The sequence below is a fragment of the Rhipicephalus sanguineus genome, chromosome 10, assembly GCF_013339695.2.
Source record: "Rhipicephalus sanguineus isolate Rsan-2018 chromosome 10, BIME_Rsan_1.4, whole genome shotgun sequence".
Lineage (NCBI taxonomy): Eukaryota > Metazoa > Arthropoda > Arachnida > Ixodida > Ixodidae > Rhipicephalus > Rhipicephalus sanguineus.
The window spans coordinates 57,473,794-57,488,200 of record NC_051185.1 but is presented as its reverse complement, the minus strand read 5'-3'; the positions used below and the strand labels follow the sequence as shown (position 1 = coordinate 57,488,200).

Here is a 14,407-nt window from a genome sequence, read left to right as displayed (position 1 = left end):
AAGAAATTGCTATCAGTGAAGCACGTGCGGGCAAGTTTCGCAAGGCTAGGTCCACCTGTAAGCAGCAATACTCCTCCTACTGAAGTAACGTCTGGATGAACATGTACTTTGAGCTGACGAAAACTAGCATTTTTCTTTCTATTCATCCGATGCGGTCTTACAGTTTCACACTATAATACGAAGCTCTATGGCTGTGGTGCTATTTTGTGCATCCAGACATGTCACAATCATATACTATGAACCGTCGCAGCAGTGACAATAACTAACGTAGTCACGGCAACAGTGTCACGTATATTCCATTCCGAACGCTTGAAGGCGACACAATGACGAGGGCGCCCTCTACCTGACTCCCCATGTCCAAAGCGAGGAAGCAGGTGACGTCCGGCAGCGCAGCGTGGTGTCGATGTTCTCCAACAAGGAGACCGGAACTGAAGCCCACGCGGGCCTGGTCACCGTGAACGAGACACTTCAGAGCCACCTCTTCTTCCTGCATGTGCAGGCAAGGGTAAGAGTAAAAGAAGGTGCCGTGTACACTGGTTGTAATGAACCACGCATACACGGCGTCGTAATGAAAACGCGAGTGCATGAACCAATCCCTTGTTCAAACGAATAGCCAGCAACAAGACTGCGAAATATGCACTAATGGAAAGCAGTGACATCAATTGCATCTTAAAGGCTCTTTTAAGTGATCTAGCCAACACGGACAAAAAAGAGGGAAGGAGACTGGACTTGCGTACACGCTCGACTGAATGTTTGATGGGTGAAAGATGGCATATGTACAGAGAACAGCGGGATGAAACAAGCTCATTGGCCATCCAAATAAAGATACACTGCCGTCACAAAGTGCAATGGTCCCTATGCCATGAGGTCCCTATGGCTCAGGAACCGTTGCACTCGGGAGCTGTTCGAGGCATATAAGGTAAGTGCTACACGTGCATGTATAAATGAACCTTCGGTGTCGCTCGCTGTTTGTGATCTGCAGTTTTTAGATGCTACTCAGTGACAGCTCCGTATTTTCGTTTTTGAATGACCGATGAGCTTGTTTCATCCAGTTGTTCTCTATAAATATGTTATCTTTTACCCATTATATGTACCTGTTTGATTTCGTTGACACTGAGATGAAAGTAGCAGCGGAAACATGTTCAAGTATGCTCCTATATATATCTATGTGTCTATATAAGTATGTATAAGTGTGTATATACATGTACATATATGTGATATTGTCTCCCGGTCAAATGAATGGGTTGTAGACTCGTGAAGCTGTTCGATGACAGCTACAATCCCCCATGTGTATTTATAACTATACAGGATGGCAAAATAAACAATTTGAATTCCAATTTAAATTTAATGGAACATTCAGTCATGAGTCTGCGCAAGTCCAGTATTTTCCCTCTTCTTTGTCCGTGTTTGTTAGCGCAGTTAAAAGAGCCTTCACGAGGAACGCCAACCAACTAGCCCGACTTGATGCTCTGCATCCATTGCAGTTGATAGATCACTCGCAAATAAAATCCCGATAGAGCGACCAATACGTACATACTTCGTCAATGTCTGTCACAGATGGAATATTTACACTGCTTGATTACAATGGAATGTCGCGTCGTCTGAATGGTGCGAGATGTAAGGGTATGTGCCGCCAGATGTATAGTATCTATCATGACGCGCTCATGACATACACGTTTCATTAATCAGTGGCATTGTCAGTAATTGAACCTAATGCGAAATATTTCGTGACGCATCCGCTGTCATTAAATGAGAGCATGATTTTGGGAGGATTTGCTTCTAGGACGCTTGCCATGTTATTTGCGTTCGACTGTCGAAAACTGCGCTTACAAATATAACCTTCAACAATGTTGTCAATTCGTTATCATATTTACATTGCATGGGAAACGCACTGCCATCCTGTATTGAAAACGAAATATATTTTTTCCCACAAATGTTTCAACGCAGTGTCCTGTACACTGTTCTCAGCAGAAAGGAAATGACAAAAAAAGGGCCAATAAAATTAGACGAAAGGTTTTACTGCGACGAGTTTCTCCTGAGAGTGCATATAGCAGGTATTCACTGAGCTCGGCCCGCCATGCGGCGCCACTAAGTGCCTACATCCGGCCACCATAGCTGTGGTTGTTCAGCGATCCGGAATATGATAGTCTGACCTCATGTGAAAAGATGAGAAAACATATCGAGACAACACGCGCGGCCAAGCACTTTATCACGATCACGACGGCGCGCGCGACCACGGGTATGACGACTTGACTTTATGGATGGATGGATGGATGCTATGAGCGTCCCCTTTATAACGGGGCGGTGACAAGTGTGCCACCAGGCTCGAAAAAAAAAAACCTTTACTCTTTTTTTTTTAGCGTTGGCCTAGTGTCTTTACTTCAATTAAAACTATTTTACTCCAGAAAAAAAAACTTAAGTTTTCAGCTCCGTTCTGTGCCCTTTACGGCAGAATGTCCTTATTTTTTTCCCATTATTTATTTTTGTCCTTTCTCTCTAGTTTTCTGCCACCAATACTCTAACCGTCTCTTACTTATTTCAATCGCGGGTGTGTTCAGCTTTCCATTGTCTCTAAAACCCAAGGCGTCATGTAGGCTCGTGCCCAAACGTACACCTGGGTGGATGTCTCCACATTCAATCAGAACATGCTCCGCCGTTTCCTTATCTTCCCCGCAGCACGTGCATTGTTCTTCTTCTTTACTGAATCTCGCTTTATAACTACCCGTTCTAAGGCAACCCGATCTCGCTTCAAACAGTAAAGCGCTTCCCATTGAATTGTCGTGTGGCACTGCCGCACTGCCGCAGTATGGCAACTGCCGCACTAGCGCCCCTTGCGGATGACGTCACGTGGATACCTCGTATAGCTTATGTCTTTTTCAGGTCTGTCATTCTAGCGCTATCTTTTCTTGCAGAAGAACAACCTAGAAGCCCCCCTGCTACTTTGGCTCCAGGGGGGTCCCGGCAGTTCGTCGCTCTTCGGTTATTTCCTCGAAAATGGGCCCGTCGCCATCGATGCCTACGGCAAGCTGTACCCGAGGGAGAGCACGCTGTGCGAGTACGCGAACGTGATCTATCTGGACCAGCCCGTGGGAGCCGGGTTTAGCCGGACCGACGATCTCAAGGGTTACCCGACCAGCTTGGAAGAGATCGCCCGGGACATCCACGGGTTCCTGGTGCAGTTCTTTCGGCTGTTCCCGGAGTACAAGGGACGCGATTTCTACGTTGCTGGCGAATCCTACGGAGGTAATGCATACAGGTTACGCTGGGCGGTTTACTACAGTAATATTTGACAAAGTCGTCTGTAGCTACGTGCATACGATGACGCTACGGTATTACCGCACGGTAAACCTCCACGGCTAAAACACCATAATAATGGCTGCAGACGGTTGCGCCGGGGGTTTACCGACGTTAGCGTGGTCGATACCACGCCAGCATCGGCTAGCTTACATAGGCCCAATGGCGGCTTCCCAACATCGGCTGAATAACGACAGGCCAATATCGGGCCGACGCTGGCTAACCCACATCAGCCCAATGTCAGCAAGCCCTCATCGGTCCTACGCCGGCTAGCAGGCATCGGGCCGATGTGGGTGAAAGTTGCGCGAGCGTGGTTTTCCGACGCCGGGCCAATGTTGCTGCCGACATTTGCTGACGTTGGGCCAAGAACGGTCCAATGTCGGTGTGCTGCCTGGGTCCTTACTTCTTATTGAATGAAAGAAAGGGAATGGATCAAGAGCTCGTTTCTTTGTTGACACAGCTTAATGAGACTAATGTACAGTGAAGCCAAGGCAAGTATAGGGTACATTATTTGCAGTCCTCAGCTTCAGTGAAGTAATCATGATATAAATGTAAAGATATTAAAGTGGGCGAAAAGACAACTTGCCGCCGGTAGGGACCGAGCATACAGCCTTCGGATAACGCGTCCGGTGCTCTTCCAATGGAGACACGGCGGCGGTCGTCCTCCCGTCCACTTTATCAGGTATCTGTATATGTAAATCTGGGAGTGTTAGCCAGGGCCGCTTTTTGTTTCGCTTATTCATTTTGATTGAATTATTTACCATACACAAAAAGCAGTATTAGTGAGGATATGGGAATGACAGGGCTGTTGTCAGCTACACTGCTTTACACATTGGTAATACGCCTTACATTAGGCAGCGAGCACAGCCGTTGCGAGAAACCACTACCACTCGTTTCACTATATCTTAATCCATTGTTTTGCTGCCTCAACACGTCACCTTCTATTGCTAATGCGCAAACTGATTGGACTCGTGTGTTTTGCGTGTGCCAGAAATGCCCGTCTGACTATGAGGTGCGTTGAAATGGGCCACTCCGACAAATTTTGATCCCTTGGAATGTTTTCAGCAACCCGCCAAAACAAGGCCACCTCGCACGAGATTCAATACGTGACATCCAGCTCACCTGCGCGAAGTGATAGCCATTGAGCAACTTTCGCGTCAGTTTATGCACGAAATTTATGATTGAGGGGATAATGAACTAGTAAGCAATGTGGACAGTCATGCATCAACTTCTAAACGATTATTTTTATAAATAGTAATTCTCGATATTATTTCGCTCGATCTGATGCTTAAGGGAAATGATCACAAACAATTTTAGGGCAGCAGAACAATACACTGCTCTCCACTCCTAACTTGTTCAATGCACGCCTGACAAAGATAAATGCACAATATTTCATACTTCTTTGCAACTGCTGTCGCCGTCAAGAGGCCAGCCGCTGCAGTTCTCCCGTTTAGGAAAGAAATAAGCTTACCGATTGTGACGGCCAAAAACTAAGTCTTTTGGAGAGGACTCTGGGAATAGAGGATGGTAGGAGGAAACATGCAGTTTCGACCATCGAAAGGCAATATCTCGGTAGCGAATTCTTAGGCTAACTGAAGAACAATATGCGCGCGTTACGTTCGGGCCGACTAGCTGCTTTCTTTGTCATCTTCTTGCCAAATTGTGCGCTTACCGAAACTCCGAGAGTAGCGTGACTCTAATTCGCATTATTCTTCTTCATTTCAGCTAGGGCCGCAGCAGCAATAGCCATCCGACTGCACTCGAACCCGGACCTCCCGGTGAACCTGCGAGGCGTCATCAGCGGCGTCGGTTTCCTGGGGCCCGTCACTGACTTGCTGGACCTGTCTGACTACTATCACCAGCTGAGCCTGCTCGACTACCAGGGCTGGCAGGCGTACGCCACTCGAATGGACACCATCAGGCAGATGGTGGCCGGCAACCGCACCGTGCAGGCATTGCAGCTGCTCTTCAAGACTGCGTTCGTCTCCACTGGCGAAGGGAGCGCCCCGACCATGTTCCAGCGGATGACCGGTTACTCCTACGACGGCAACGCGCTGCAGAGCGTCGAGCCGGCCGAGTTCGCGGCCTACAGGGACTACGTCACCAGCGAGGTCTTCAAGGACGCGTGCACGTCGGTTCGCAACGCTGAGTTCTTGCGCGAACCCCTCATCAACCAGCAGCTGAGCGGGGACTACCTCAGGAACGTCACGGACATCGTCAGTACGCTGATGGACAACTACAGGTTCCTGGCGTATGCGGGTCAGCTGGACCCGATCTTCTCAGCGGCTCGCATCGAGGAATACTACAGAAGCGTCGAGTGGAGTCGGGCCGAACAGTTCAGGCACGGCCGTCGCCTGCCCTTCTACGCGGGCCCGCAGGAGGAAGGACTCTCGGGATACGTGACGTCGGCGGGCGACTTCTCGTTCGTGGTGGTCGCCCGAGCGGGACACTACCCGGGTTTCGACCAGCCCAGGGCCGTCGACGAAGTGATGCGACGCTTCCTGACGAACAACCTGACGGCGCGGCACGCGTGAACACCACGAGCCGTTCGCGCGAGCGAAGTGTCTCTATAGAAAGTGCCAACAGTCTGTCTACACAGACGTACCGAGCAGTGACCGCGACGGTCCGGATGGATCATGGACGTAGGCTCGACAGAAAACGTGTCAGCAATTGCCGTAACGACAGGGATTGACAGTTTTTACGAACTATAGATGCTTGGTTCGTGCCAATACGGTCGCATTTCCTCTTGTGGCAATTACAGCTGCGTTTCCACGACCGACCGAGCACCCCCTTATGGAAGGAACGAAGGAACGAGCGACAAGCGTCCATCTGAGCAACCTACAAACCTGCGGAACTGCTGTCCCATGTTAATTGCTTTTGGATCCAGTGCTTACGCGGTGATGTGCCAAAGGTTATCGAGAACGTGAGTTCCTAGGGCTCTAGTACGTGCATACTTCGAAAGGCATTCCGTTACATTGTGCTCGTGCATCTCGTCAAGACCAAGTGCGCAGAACAGCTTTGAACATTGTTTAAAGCCAACTACGTTATTGTCTCTAGGCAGTGAATTTGCCTTCGTTTCAGCGTTTTTTTTTTACAGCTGTGTACACCGGTGACTTGAGCTACACGCATTTATGTGCGAGCATTTTACGTTATTCCCACACATTGATCGTGGACGTGCTTTAGAGTGCCATGGCTAAAGCGTTTTCTGTCTGTTTGTCCTGGCATGATGTTTTTTTCTGGTTTCGACTTATTTATTGCGCTAAAATTTTGAAAAGAAGTACACTGGAAAGGCTGCCTTTCTTCCTTTCGTTTGTTTGGATGGCGCAGCCGTCTTTTTTACAGCCATTGCAATTATGGACTCGCTGCACCCGTTTTGATGTCCGCTGGTGTCGGCCGCTGCTAGAATTCCAAAAGCCTAATTAGCGACATGGTTGTAAATACATTTTACAAGTCAAGTGCGGGGCTTTATGCTGCAAGACCCCCAATATGAACATGAGGAAATGAGTAGGGGGGAGCGCTAGATTAAGTTTTTGACCGTGTGGGTTTCTTTAGTGCACACCTATAAGTTTAAGTACAGAAGTGTATTTTGCATTATGCCCCCATCTAAATTCAGCAGCTGTGGCTGGGAGCACGCGTGCGCTTAGCAGCGCATTCCCACACCCATTACTACATGTGCACCGGGCAGGAAAAACTACAGAGAAAGAAGAGTAACCAGTGCACCGCGATGATCCGAAGTTACGACCAACAGTTCAGCAGTCCAGGATCCTACACCTTCTCCACATAGTTGACGCTACAGCAGTGGAGAAAACACATCCTGCCATAGGCTATTGCACCAGCAGCTGCCATGGTTGGTTAACGCGTATATGTACCACATAAAACTGGCGCCATTCGATTTGTCGTGACCGAGCACATCACTTTCCCTGTTGCGGCATGGTTAGCTGTTTGGCCGGCCACAGGCGATATGATTTCCCAAAAACTGTGGTTGCCATAATTTTCACTGCAGCATGAAGAAGGAAAAAAAAAACTCTTAAGATTTCGTAAACAGAAGTTATCCAAGTGCTATAATATAATCGCATACGATAATAAATAATCATCATAAAGCAGACTGATTCACTGGACTTCGTGAAATTAATTTAGGCACATATTAAAGATGAATACATCATCAGTAGTGTGAAGACTTTTTGCGCCACAGGAGAAACTGTACCTTTTCATATTTTTTTCTGTTCTTTTTTTGTTCTTTACATAAACGCTGTATTTTACACACTGTGCTGAAATATGGGTGAACGGATTCGCGACGTCCGTCTCCAATTTTTTTTTCAATTCATATTCTACCCTTTTCTATTTGGTTAGTGCCCCTTTTGAAGCGCGTTGAATGATATAAAATTAATACGAGTCCCATAATTACCATCTATTGTCATGCCATCGTATTGCACAACAGAAGCCTGGAAGCGGTCTGGGAGGCAATCACTTTATTGCGCGAATATAGACCTCAATTCCGCGGCGGTAACGCGAAGACGCGCCGCTGACGGTTGACGGGGTAAGGAATGACGCGGATTGGGGCCGCGCGGTCTTTATGCAAGGCATGGAACCTGCTTGACGTCTCTTATCAAGACGTCGAGTGAGGGAATACATACATAAACTGAATCCGATAACATAGTGCCGCGCACTATAGGTGCATAGCTGTACGCATACAGCAACAAAAAAAAAATCTATTTCACCGCGAGGACGTAGCGACGAATACGATAGCAACGAACTGGAATGTTATACGAAGTAAGGCTAGTAGCTAACTTTTTTAGATCCGATCTCGCGTAACTCTACAAAAGGCTGGTGTAAGAGAATACGGCCGCTCCAGGGAGCGATGCGGTTTTCGTGCTCTAATTCGTCTGAACGCGAAGTAAGCAGTGAGAGCACACCACGTAAAAGTGTATACGAGCCGTATGCCTGTCAAGATGGCGCACGCGCCAGCGTCTTTATGTTCAAAGTTCGCAGTTGCTGCTCGAGCGACGCATCCAATCCCCCTCCCGCCCACAGGCGCCCCTTCGTGCTCCTTCACCCGACGAAAGGCAGGAGGGGCGTTTCCTCTCTGCTTGACGAGCCATCGACGGCAGGCCTCGCACGCAGGGCGATGTTATCGCATGCGCCCTACATGCGCCAGAGCTGGCCGGCTTCTTTCATCTGCGCTTCAGCTGCGTTCATCGTCACCGCTCGTGCGTAAAAGATACGATGCACCGGGAGATCTTTTTGGACTTTATATGAAACGTGACGGCGACGGCGAAACCCCCGAGAGTGTCCATATGAATGCCGTCGCAACAAAATGAACAAATGCCTTTCAAAAATCAGAGACTAGATTGGGTCAGTGAAATCCTAGCACAGTACACTTTGCGGTAGTATTAGCAAAACATTTCTTTTTGAACTAGTGCGTCAAATATAAAAATTGCATTTTATGCTGAATAAAATTTCAAGCCACATTATTGCTTATGGTTTTCTTATTCACTATTAAATAAATGGCAAACATCGGATCATCACATACAAGCAATCCCTGTAAGCCCAATAAGATGTTTGGGAACTCTAGCGTAATTTAGAGGGAAGGTAACATTTTACAGACCGAACAACGGTTTTTCTAAAGCAAACTCTACATGAACACAAACATTCGTAAACGAACGTAGTGGTGTACTGGCAAAATTCCACAAACTATAAAGGAGTCATGAACCATGCTCTTTTCCAAGTAATCATAGAACGACCTCAGTACTTTGCAGTTTATTGCCTCACAAATCGACTGCCGCAAAACTTTTATGAATTCGTTAAAAACGAACGGAGTTACAGGGGTTTGTCATACGATTTAACTGCTCTCTTGCTTCTAAAGTCTCCTTGCCGGGCCAGACTGCAAGATTTGGCTGAGCAGTTCATAGTAGTGTCTGCTTTCCGCAGAATGTGTTTTTACACCAAGCCTGAGGGGTGCCTCATCACCCTTTAAACTACCATGCACAGTTAAAAATTTATCACATAAGGAGAATGTATCTCCCTATTTGATTTCGTCCCCAAATCAAGAACTAGTGAATATTTATAAATTTAGTTACCTAAAAAACAAACAACCAACAGGAGAATAGAGTCATAATGGCCAAGAAATTCTACAGTAAAACATGCATGCCACTCAAGGAGCCAGAATCCTCTAGTTAAACCACGGTTACGTGTCGTTTAAAGATGGCATTCAACAGCGGTAACAACTTCATGCTATTAATGAATTTGCAGTCTCTTGGGAATTAATCTCAAGATTACATAACTAATTGAACTACAGAACCATCTGCTGCAACAATTCCAAATTTTCTAGCTCTTCCGTTCCTGTCGATCATGTTCATTTCCAAAATTTAATCTAATAACTACACACATGAGCTAACAGGCTCTAGAGATTGCATTTTACACCTTCAGCTTTGGAGCTAGTCATATCTTAAACTACCCCCAAAGTTCATTATTCTACGACTGACTCTTGTCATTATGCATAGCCACAGATACTCAGAAAAGTCATGTATGTCAAGATTGTGAGATAACGGGCTTGTGCCACGTTATCAACGTGGTACAAGCCCTTAATAAAGCAGGCTTGATGTGCATAAATGAAGCAAGCTTCGTCGTGGGTGAAGTAATGACAGATAACTGCCATTGTTGTGAATACTAGTATGTGAGCATCATTACCAATAGGGGCAAAAGAAATTTTTCACTCAGAAATCATCTGGCAAAAAAAAAAAAAAACATTACAGTTGGCTTCCTTTTTTCTGGCACTATTTGATCCAAATTTAATTGCTTACCAAAGCTGCTACCTGCATGAAGCTAATAAAATACAGCCTGAATCACACACAAATCACAGCAAATGACACTGTTACACTTTTCTAAGCTTTATTCACAGGTTGCTGTGTGTGGTAGAAGAAACAGTACGAATATTGGCATTTTTATGCCCTTTTACAAGTTCACACAGAAGTCTCATACCATATTCTAATTAGCTGCCACATTGTTCCAAGTGGCATCCTTGCAAATAAGAAAGTAAATGTGCAAGCTAACTGGAACGTGTGCAGTAGTCTCCACAACCACATTGGCTATATAGATATGTTCAACTGCCTGCCCATAAGCTGACTCTTTCGTCTCTTTACATATTTTAATTGAACACATGCATAATGTATAGTTGTGATGAATATGAAAGGGAACATCGAATTCGTGTTTAAGCAGTGATTACGCGTGATATACGGATACAAGTGCATGGATTTGGAAGAGGTGCCTCTCCGTTCAGATATTCAATGTCATGGATGCTTTTGTGCTCGCAAACTGCATTTAGCTGCTCTGGCCTCTTGAAAGTAATCTCAATGTTCCCGTCCACACCACTAATGACTGCAAAGCACACCTTCATATAGCTTTTGCGAAATGCCAGTAGTCTGAGTCAGGGGAAAGCCACACAATAAAAAAAAGAACAATCCTGCGATTCTTGTCAGGACCTTCACAAATCCCAGTGCCACCATGTCATGGCTGTGTGTGAAGTCACCAGGGTTGTAAGTTGCTTAGTGGTCATTTAACAACGGATGAAAATACCAAACTGACGATAGCCCTAGCCGTGGGTCCTGAGAAAGGGGCGGGGACTCACCCACTGTGCACTATTACATCATTCGTGAAGCTTCTACTGGTACTGTTCAAAGGGTGATTGCTGCGGATGCATTGCTGCCATGCATGGAGTTGGTAAGAGTTTAAAGCAAAAGAAGAGAGCACTATAGGTGGCCACATTGTCTATCATCTAACATTCGTAGCCTTGTGATTACTGAACCATTAAAAAGAGTATTTCAGACATATTTTCAGTGCGGCAGCCAATTTTCATGATGTTTTCAAACACACAATCATTTACTGGTCTTTCAAGGCAAACAAACCGAGTCAACATCCTGTTGCCCAAGAAACAGGCAATGTAGAAAGCAGATTTTGACAGCACATTTCTCAAAAGCACAGCTTACCCATAAATGGCTCAGATGCAGTTGTTCCATGACCTGCCAGCATGCCATTTTGTACCATTTCCTGGGATCCATAAAAAGTTTGGCGTCACCTGAATCACAAAGAATATACGACTGACAATTTCAAACTCAAGAGAAACCTAGCCAGCAGCTTGTTACAACAACGGCACATGCAGCTTATAAACGCACCCTATAACTTCACCTCAAGCTGCTCCAACATTGCCTCATTGAGAGAGAGACCTCAGTGGTAGCTGAGTGTGTCTGAGCTAATCATCTCACTTAACGGGGTTTAGGCCAGAACCAACTTTATGAGGGAACTTGTGCGTGTGTAAGTGTCAGGGCAGAAGCACTGTACCTTCTTGTCTGCTGTGCTCATAAAGCCTAGGGCTACAAAACATCAACCATTGTTTAATGCATTCCTGGTCACACTTGATTCCCTTATCAATTTCTTCTTAGCAGCTCATTACGATGAGCTGCTTATAGTGAGAAACAAGTGTGTTCTTGAAGCAAGGTCACTTAAGTGTTTTATTTCAAACTTTGATTTAAACCACTGGCCCATGTGTTTTATCGAAAGGTATCGCTGTTGGAATAAAACTGCGACAAATGGTCTAAGGTTTCTGGTAGAGTAGAAATGCCTTCACTTTTCTGCTTGCCCATTTGTCCTTGCATAAGCTTTCGCACATGTTGGCAGCGTACGCACGATTCACCTTTTGCACCAGCAATAATGAGACACTTCTCCGCGAAATACATGTCTCTGTAGGATGCGAACTTGGTCGACGTAGGCTTCACGCCACATCCTTCGCATAAGGACACCGCGTTGATGTCTTTGATAAATTCCTCCGCTTCACACCGTGTCCTGAGAACTTCCTTGAAGCTTTCCCTGCCCCTCATGTAAACGGTTGCAGTGACGGAGCCGTCATCGGCCGATACAGTTCCGAATACAACCATCCTCTCGATAAACAGACAAGAAAAATTGTTCACTTGCATTTCACAACGGGCGTAAGCTAGACTGCCTTCGCCCAGACAAGGCACCCTCGCCCATGTTGATGGAATCTGAATGTCTTCGAACGCGTGAGCGACGGGACGTGCAGTAGATGGGCGTGCCGTACTCCCGTCTTCGCTCGCTTCTTCATCGCAAGCGGCGCTCTCCTCCTCTACGGAACCGGCACATTCGTCGTCACCACTTTCGCCGGTACATTCGACGTCACCACTTTCCGCGGACGATAACGCCGCTTCACCCGTAAAATCGACGTCGTCTTGGCTGTCGGACACTGCGTCGACGTCCAAGCGCGACTCGCTGGTACAGTTTCCTCCGTTCCGCCGCTCGGACGATTCATGCGCCCTTTCTTGTTCGCGAACAACGCTCACCAGTTTCCTACACGGGAACTTGCGATTGCTACAAATGGCGTAATCTTCGAATACGGTTGGGACGGCATCTCGCTTCAGGAGAGGTGCCTCTCTGGGGATCTCGTTTACCACTCCGTCGATGACTATCCGGAACGTGCGTTCGATGCAGCTCTCTTCGAAGTGCCTTTCGCACACCACCGCCGACGATGTCAGCTTTTTGTCCGTTCTCCCGATGCTCTCCTCCCACTCCGAGAGCCTCACCGGGTCCAGTGGCGCTCGGAACAGAGAGGCACGCTTCAAGTTAGATCTGTAGCCGCTCCTGCAGTACGGCACGAAACAGCAGCTTTGCTTGTATCTTCCTTTCGCTTTTGGCTTGTTAGACATCGTCGAACGCCGCTTGGTATTCCGTGGAATAGGCTCTACTATGACGTAGCCGGTAGACCTAGACGTCCCGCAGGAAAAGAGCGCGGAAATATGAGAAACACGTGGAAAACCATGACAATAACACCGACAAGCGCGTTACAAAAGAGAACTTGTTTACGGACGCACCCTTGTGTCGGCTACAACGCGATATTGAAAGCCAGCCAGTAAGCCAAAAATACGTTTTAACCAAGCAAAATCTGGAAGCATTATAGGACGAATAAAACCTGCATAATCTTTTATGGCCTGATTAAATTAACTACAATTGAAGTATGACAGAATTTGATATACAAAATCGAATTTTAAGCGCCCTGTAATTGCAGCTAACATCATCATCACGTACAGTGTATTTTTGAAAGATTGTTGCGCGACTGTGTGCGTTTGCTAGCTTTGCCAGGCTTGCTTTGCCGCCAACGTTGGTGTTGCGTTCTGTGCGGCGTCTCTCTCCGTATATCTTCGCTCGTCACGTTCATTGCGAAGTAAGTCGAGTGGTGCGTTTGTTTGCTGACCAGTCATGGCTGCGGCGGCGGCGAACACCGGGGAGAAAGAGAAAAAGCGGAAAGAGAGTATCGTCGACCTCTCCAAGTACTTGGACAAAGCCATACGAGTCAAGTTCCAGGGTGGACGCGAGGCCACCGGTATCCTCAAGGGTTACGACCCGCTCTTGAACCTGGTCATCGACAACGCCACCGAGTTCCTGCGAGACCCGGACGACCCCTACAAGCTCACCGACGACACGAGGACGCTCGGACTCGTGGTGTGTCGTGGAACGGCGGTGGTTGTGATCTGTCCCGTGGACGGCATGGAATCCATTCCCAACCCCTTCGTACAGCACGAAGGTTGAGTTGAAAGCCTGTGCAGTTTGGTCGTGCATAGCATGCTTTGTTTGCTCATCTGATGTGAATGGTGCGACTGCTTTATCACCTTTTGTTTCTGCGTGCGCGCGTGTGTGAATAAATGATCGCACACATACTGTATTGGTCAAAATCCCGCCTTTTGTGACGTTGCTGGTGTTGCAGTGTAGTTCACGGTGGTCTCGCCTTTGATTTAGGTCATTACTTACGTCACTATTGTGTCAGGTGAATTCGACTCAAAATATCAGAATCGTTTTAAATAGGTTGGTGGTTCAAAAACTTAACTGAAACCGAGACAAATTGAAACAGACACAAGCGCGCCTTACATGAACGCCCCCAAGGCAATGCAGGGAGCTTACTGGTCATGTTTATGCCGGACTATGTCATATAAATACGGCGATTAGTCTTGGCGTCACAGTTCTCCAGTGCTTTCAAGCACCACTAAAGGTCAAATTAAAAACGCAACCGTGTACTTTACGATTTAAATGCCTGTTACATGCAACTGTAAGGTAG

At 46.9% G+C, this 14,407-nt stretch overlaps 3 protein-coding genes across 6 annotated transcripts in view; 2 read left to right on the top strand and 1 right to left on the bottom strand.

Annotated features, from left to right (window-relative positions):
* Positions 1-8,706, top strand: part of LOC119371912 (probable serine carboxypeptidase CPVL) — a 46,256-nt gene extending 37,550 nt beyond the window's left edge. The window contains exon 5 of one of the 3 annotated variants that reach the window (XR_007417680.1): positions 6,376-8,706. Coding sequence is in view for 1 of the 3 variants with exons in the window: in XM_049419581.1 (XP_049275538.1) it covers positions 5,537-5,828 (292 nt within the window). In the remaining 2 variants the exon portion in view is untranslated. Of the gene's footprint in view, positions 1-5,536 lie in introns of all 3 variants that reach the window. The other 2 variants (XR_007417679.1, XM_049419581.1) reach the window with 2 other exon arrangements.
* LOC119371913 (uncharacterized) overlaps positions 1-13,148 on the bottom strand; it is a 31,655-nt gene extending 18,507 nt beyond the window's left edge. The window contains exons 1-3 of one of the 2 annotated variants that reach the window (XM_049419583.1): positions 11,981-13,148; positions 11,277-11,337; positions 3,850-3,980 (exon numbers count right to left, since the gene is read on the bottom strand). In XM_049419583.1, coding sequence (XP_049275540.1) covers positions 11,288-11,337; positions 11,981-13,004 — 1,074 coding nt within the window. In that variant the 5' untranslated portion in view covers positions 13,005-13,148 and the 3' untranslated portion in view covers positions 3,850-3,980; positions 11,277-11,287. Of the gene's footprint in view, positions 1-3,849; positions 3,981-11,276; positions 11,338-11,980 lie in introns of those variants that run through there. The other variant, XM_049419582.1, reaches the window with a different exon arrangement.
* A 265-nt stretch (positions 13,149-13,413) lies between these two features.
* LOC119371917 (U6 snRNA-associated Sm-like protein LSm7) lies at positions 13,414-14,027 on the top strand. Its single transcript, XM_037642374.2, has one exon. The coding sequence runs from the start codon at positions 13,555-13,557 to the stop codon at positions 13,882-13,884; it is 330 nt and encodes a 109-aa protein (XP_037498302.1). The 5' UTR covers positions 13,414-13,554; the 3' UTR covers positions 13,885-14,027.
* The last annotated feature ends 380 nt before the right edge of the window (positions 14,028-14,407 follow it).

Bases quoted from the DNA above. Each gene is read 5' to 3' on its own strand.
- LOC119371917 (XM_037642374.2), top strand. From the start codon at position 13,555: ATGGCTGCGGCGGCGGCGAACACCGGGGAGAAAGAGAAAAAGCGGAAA.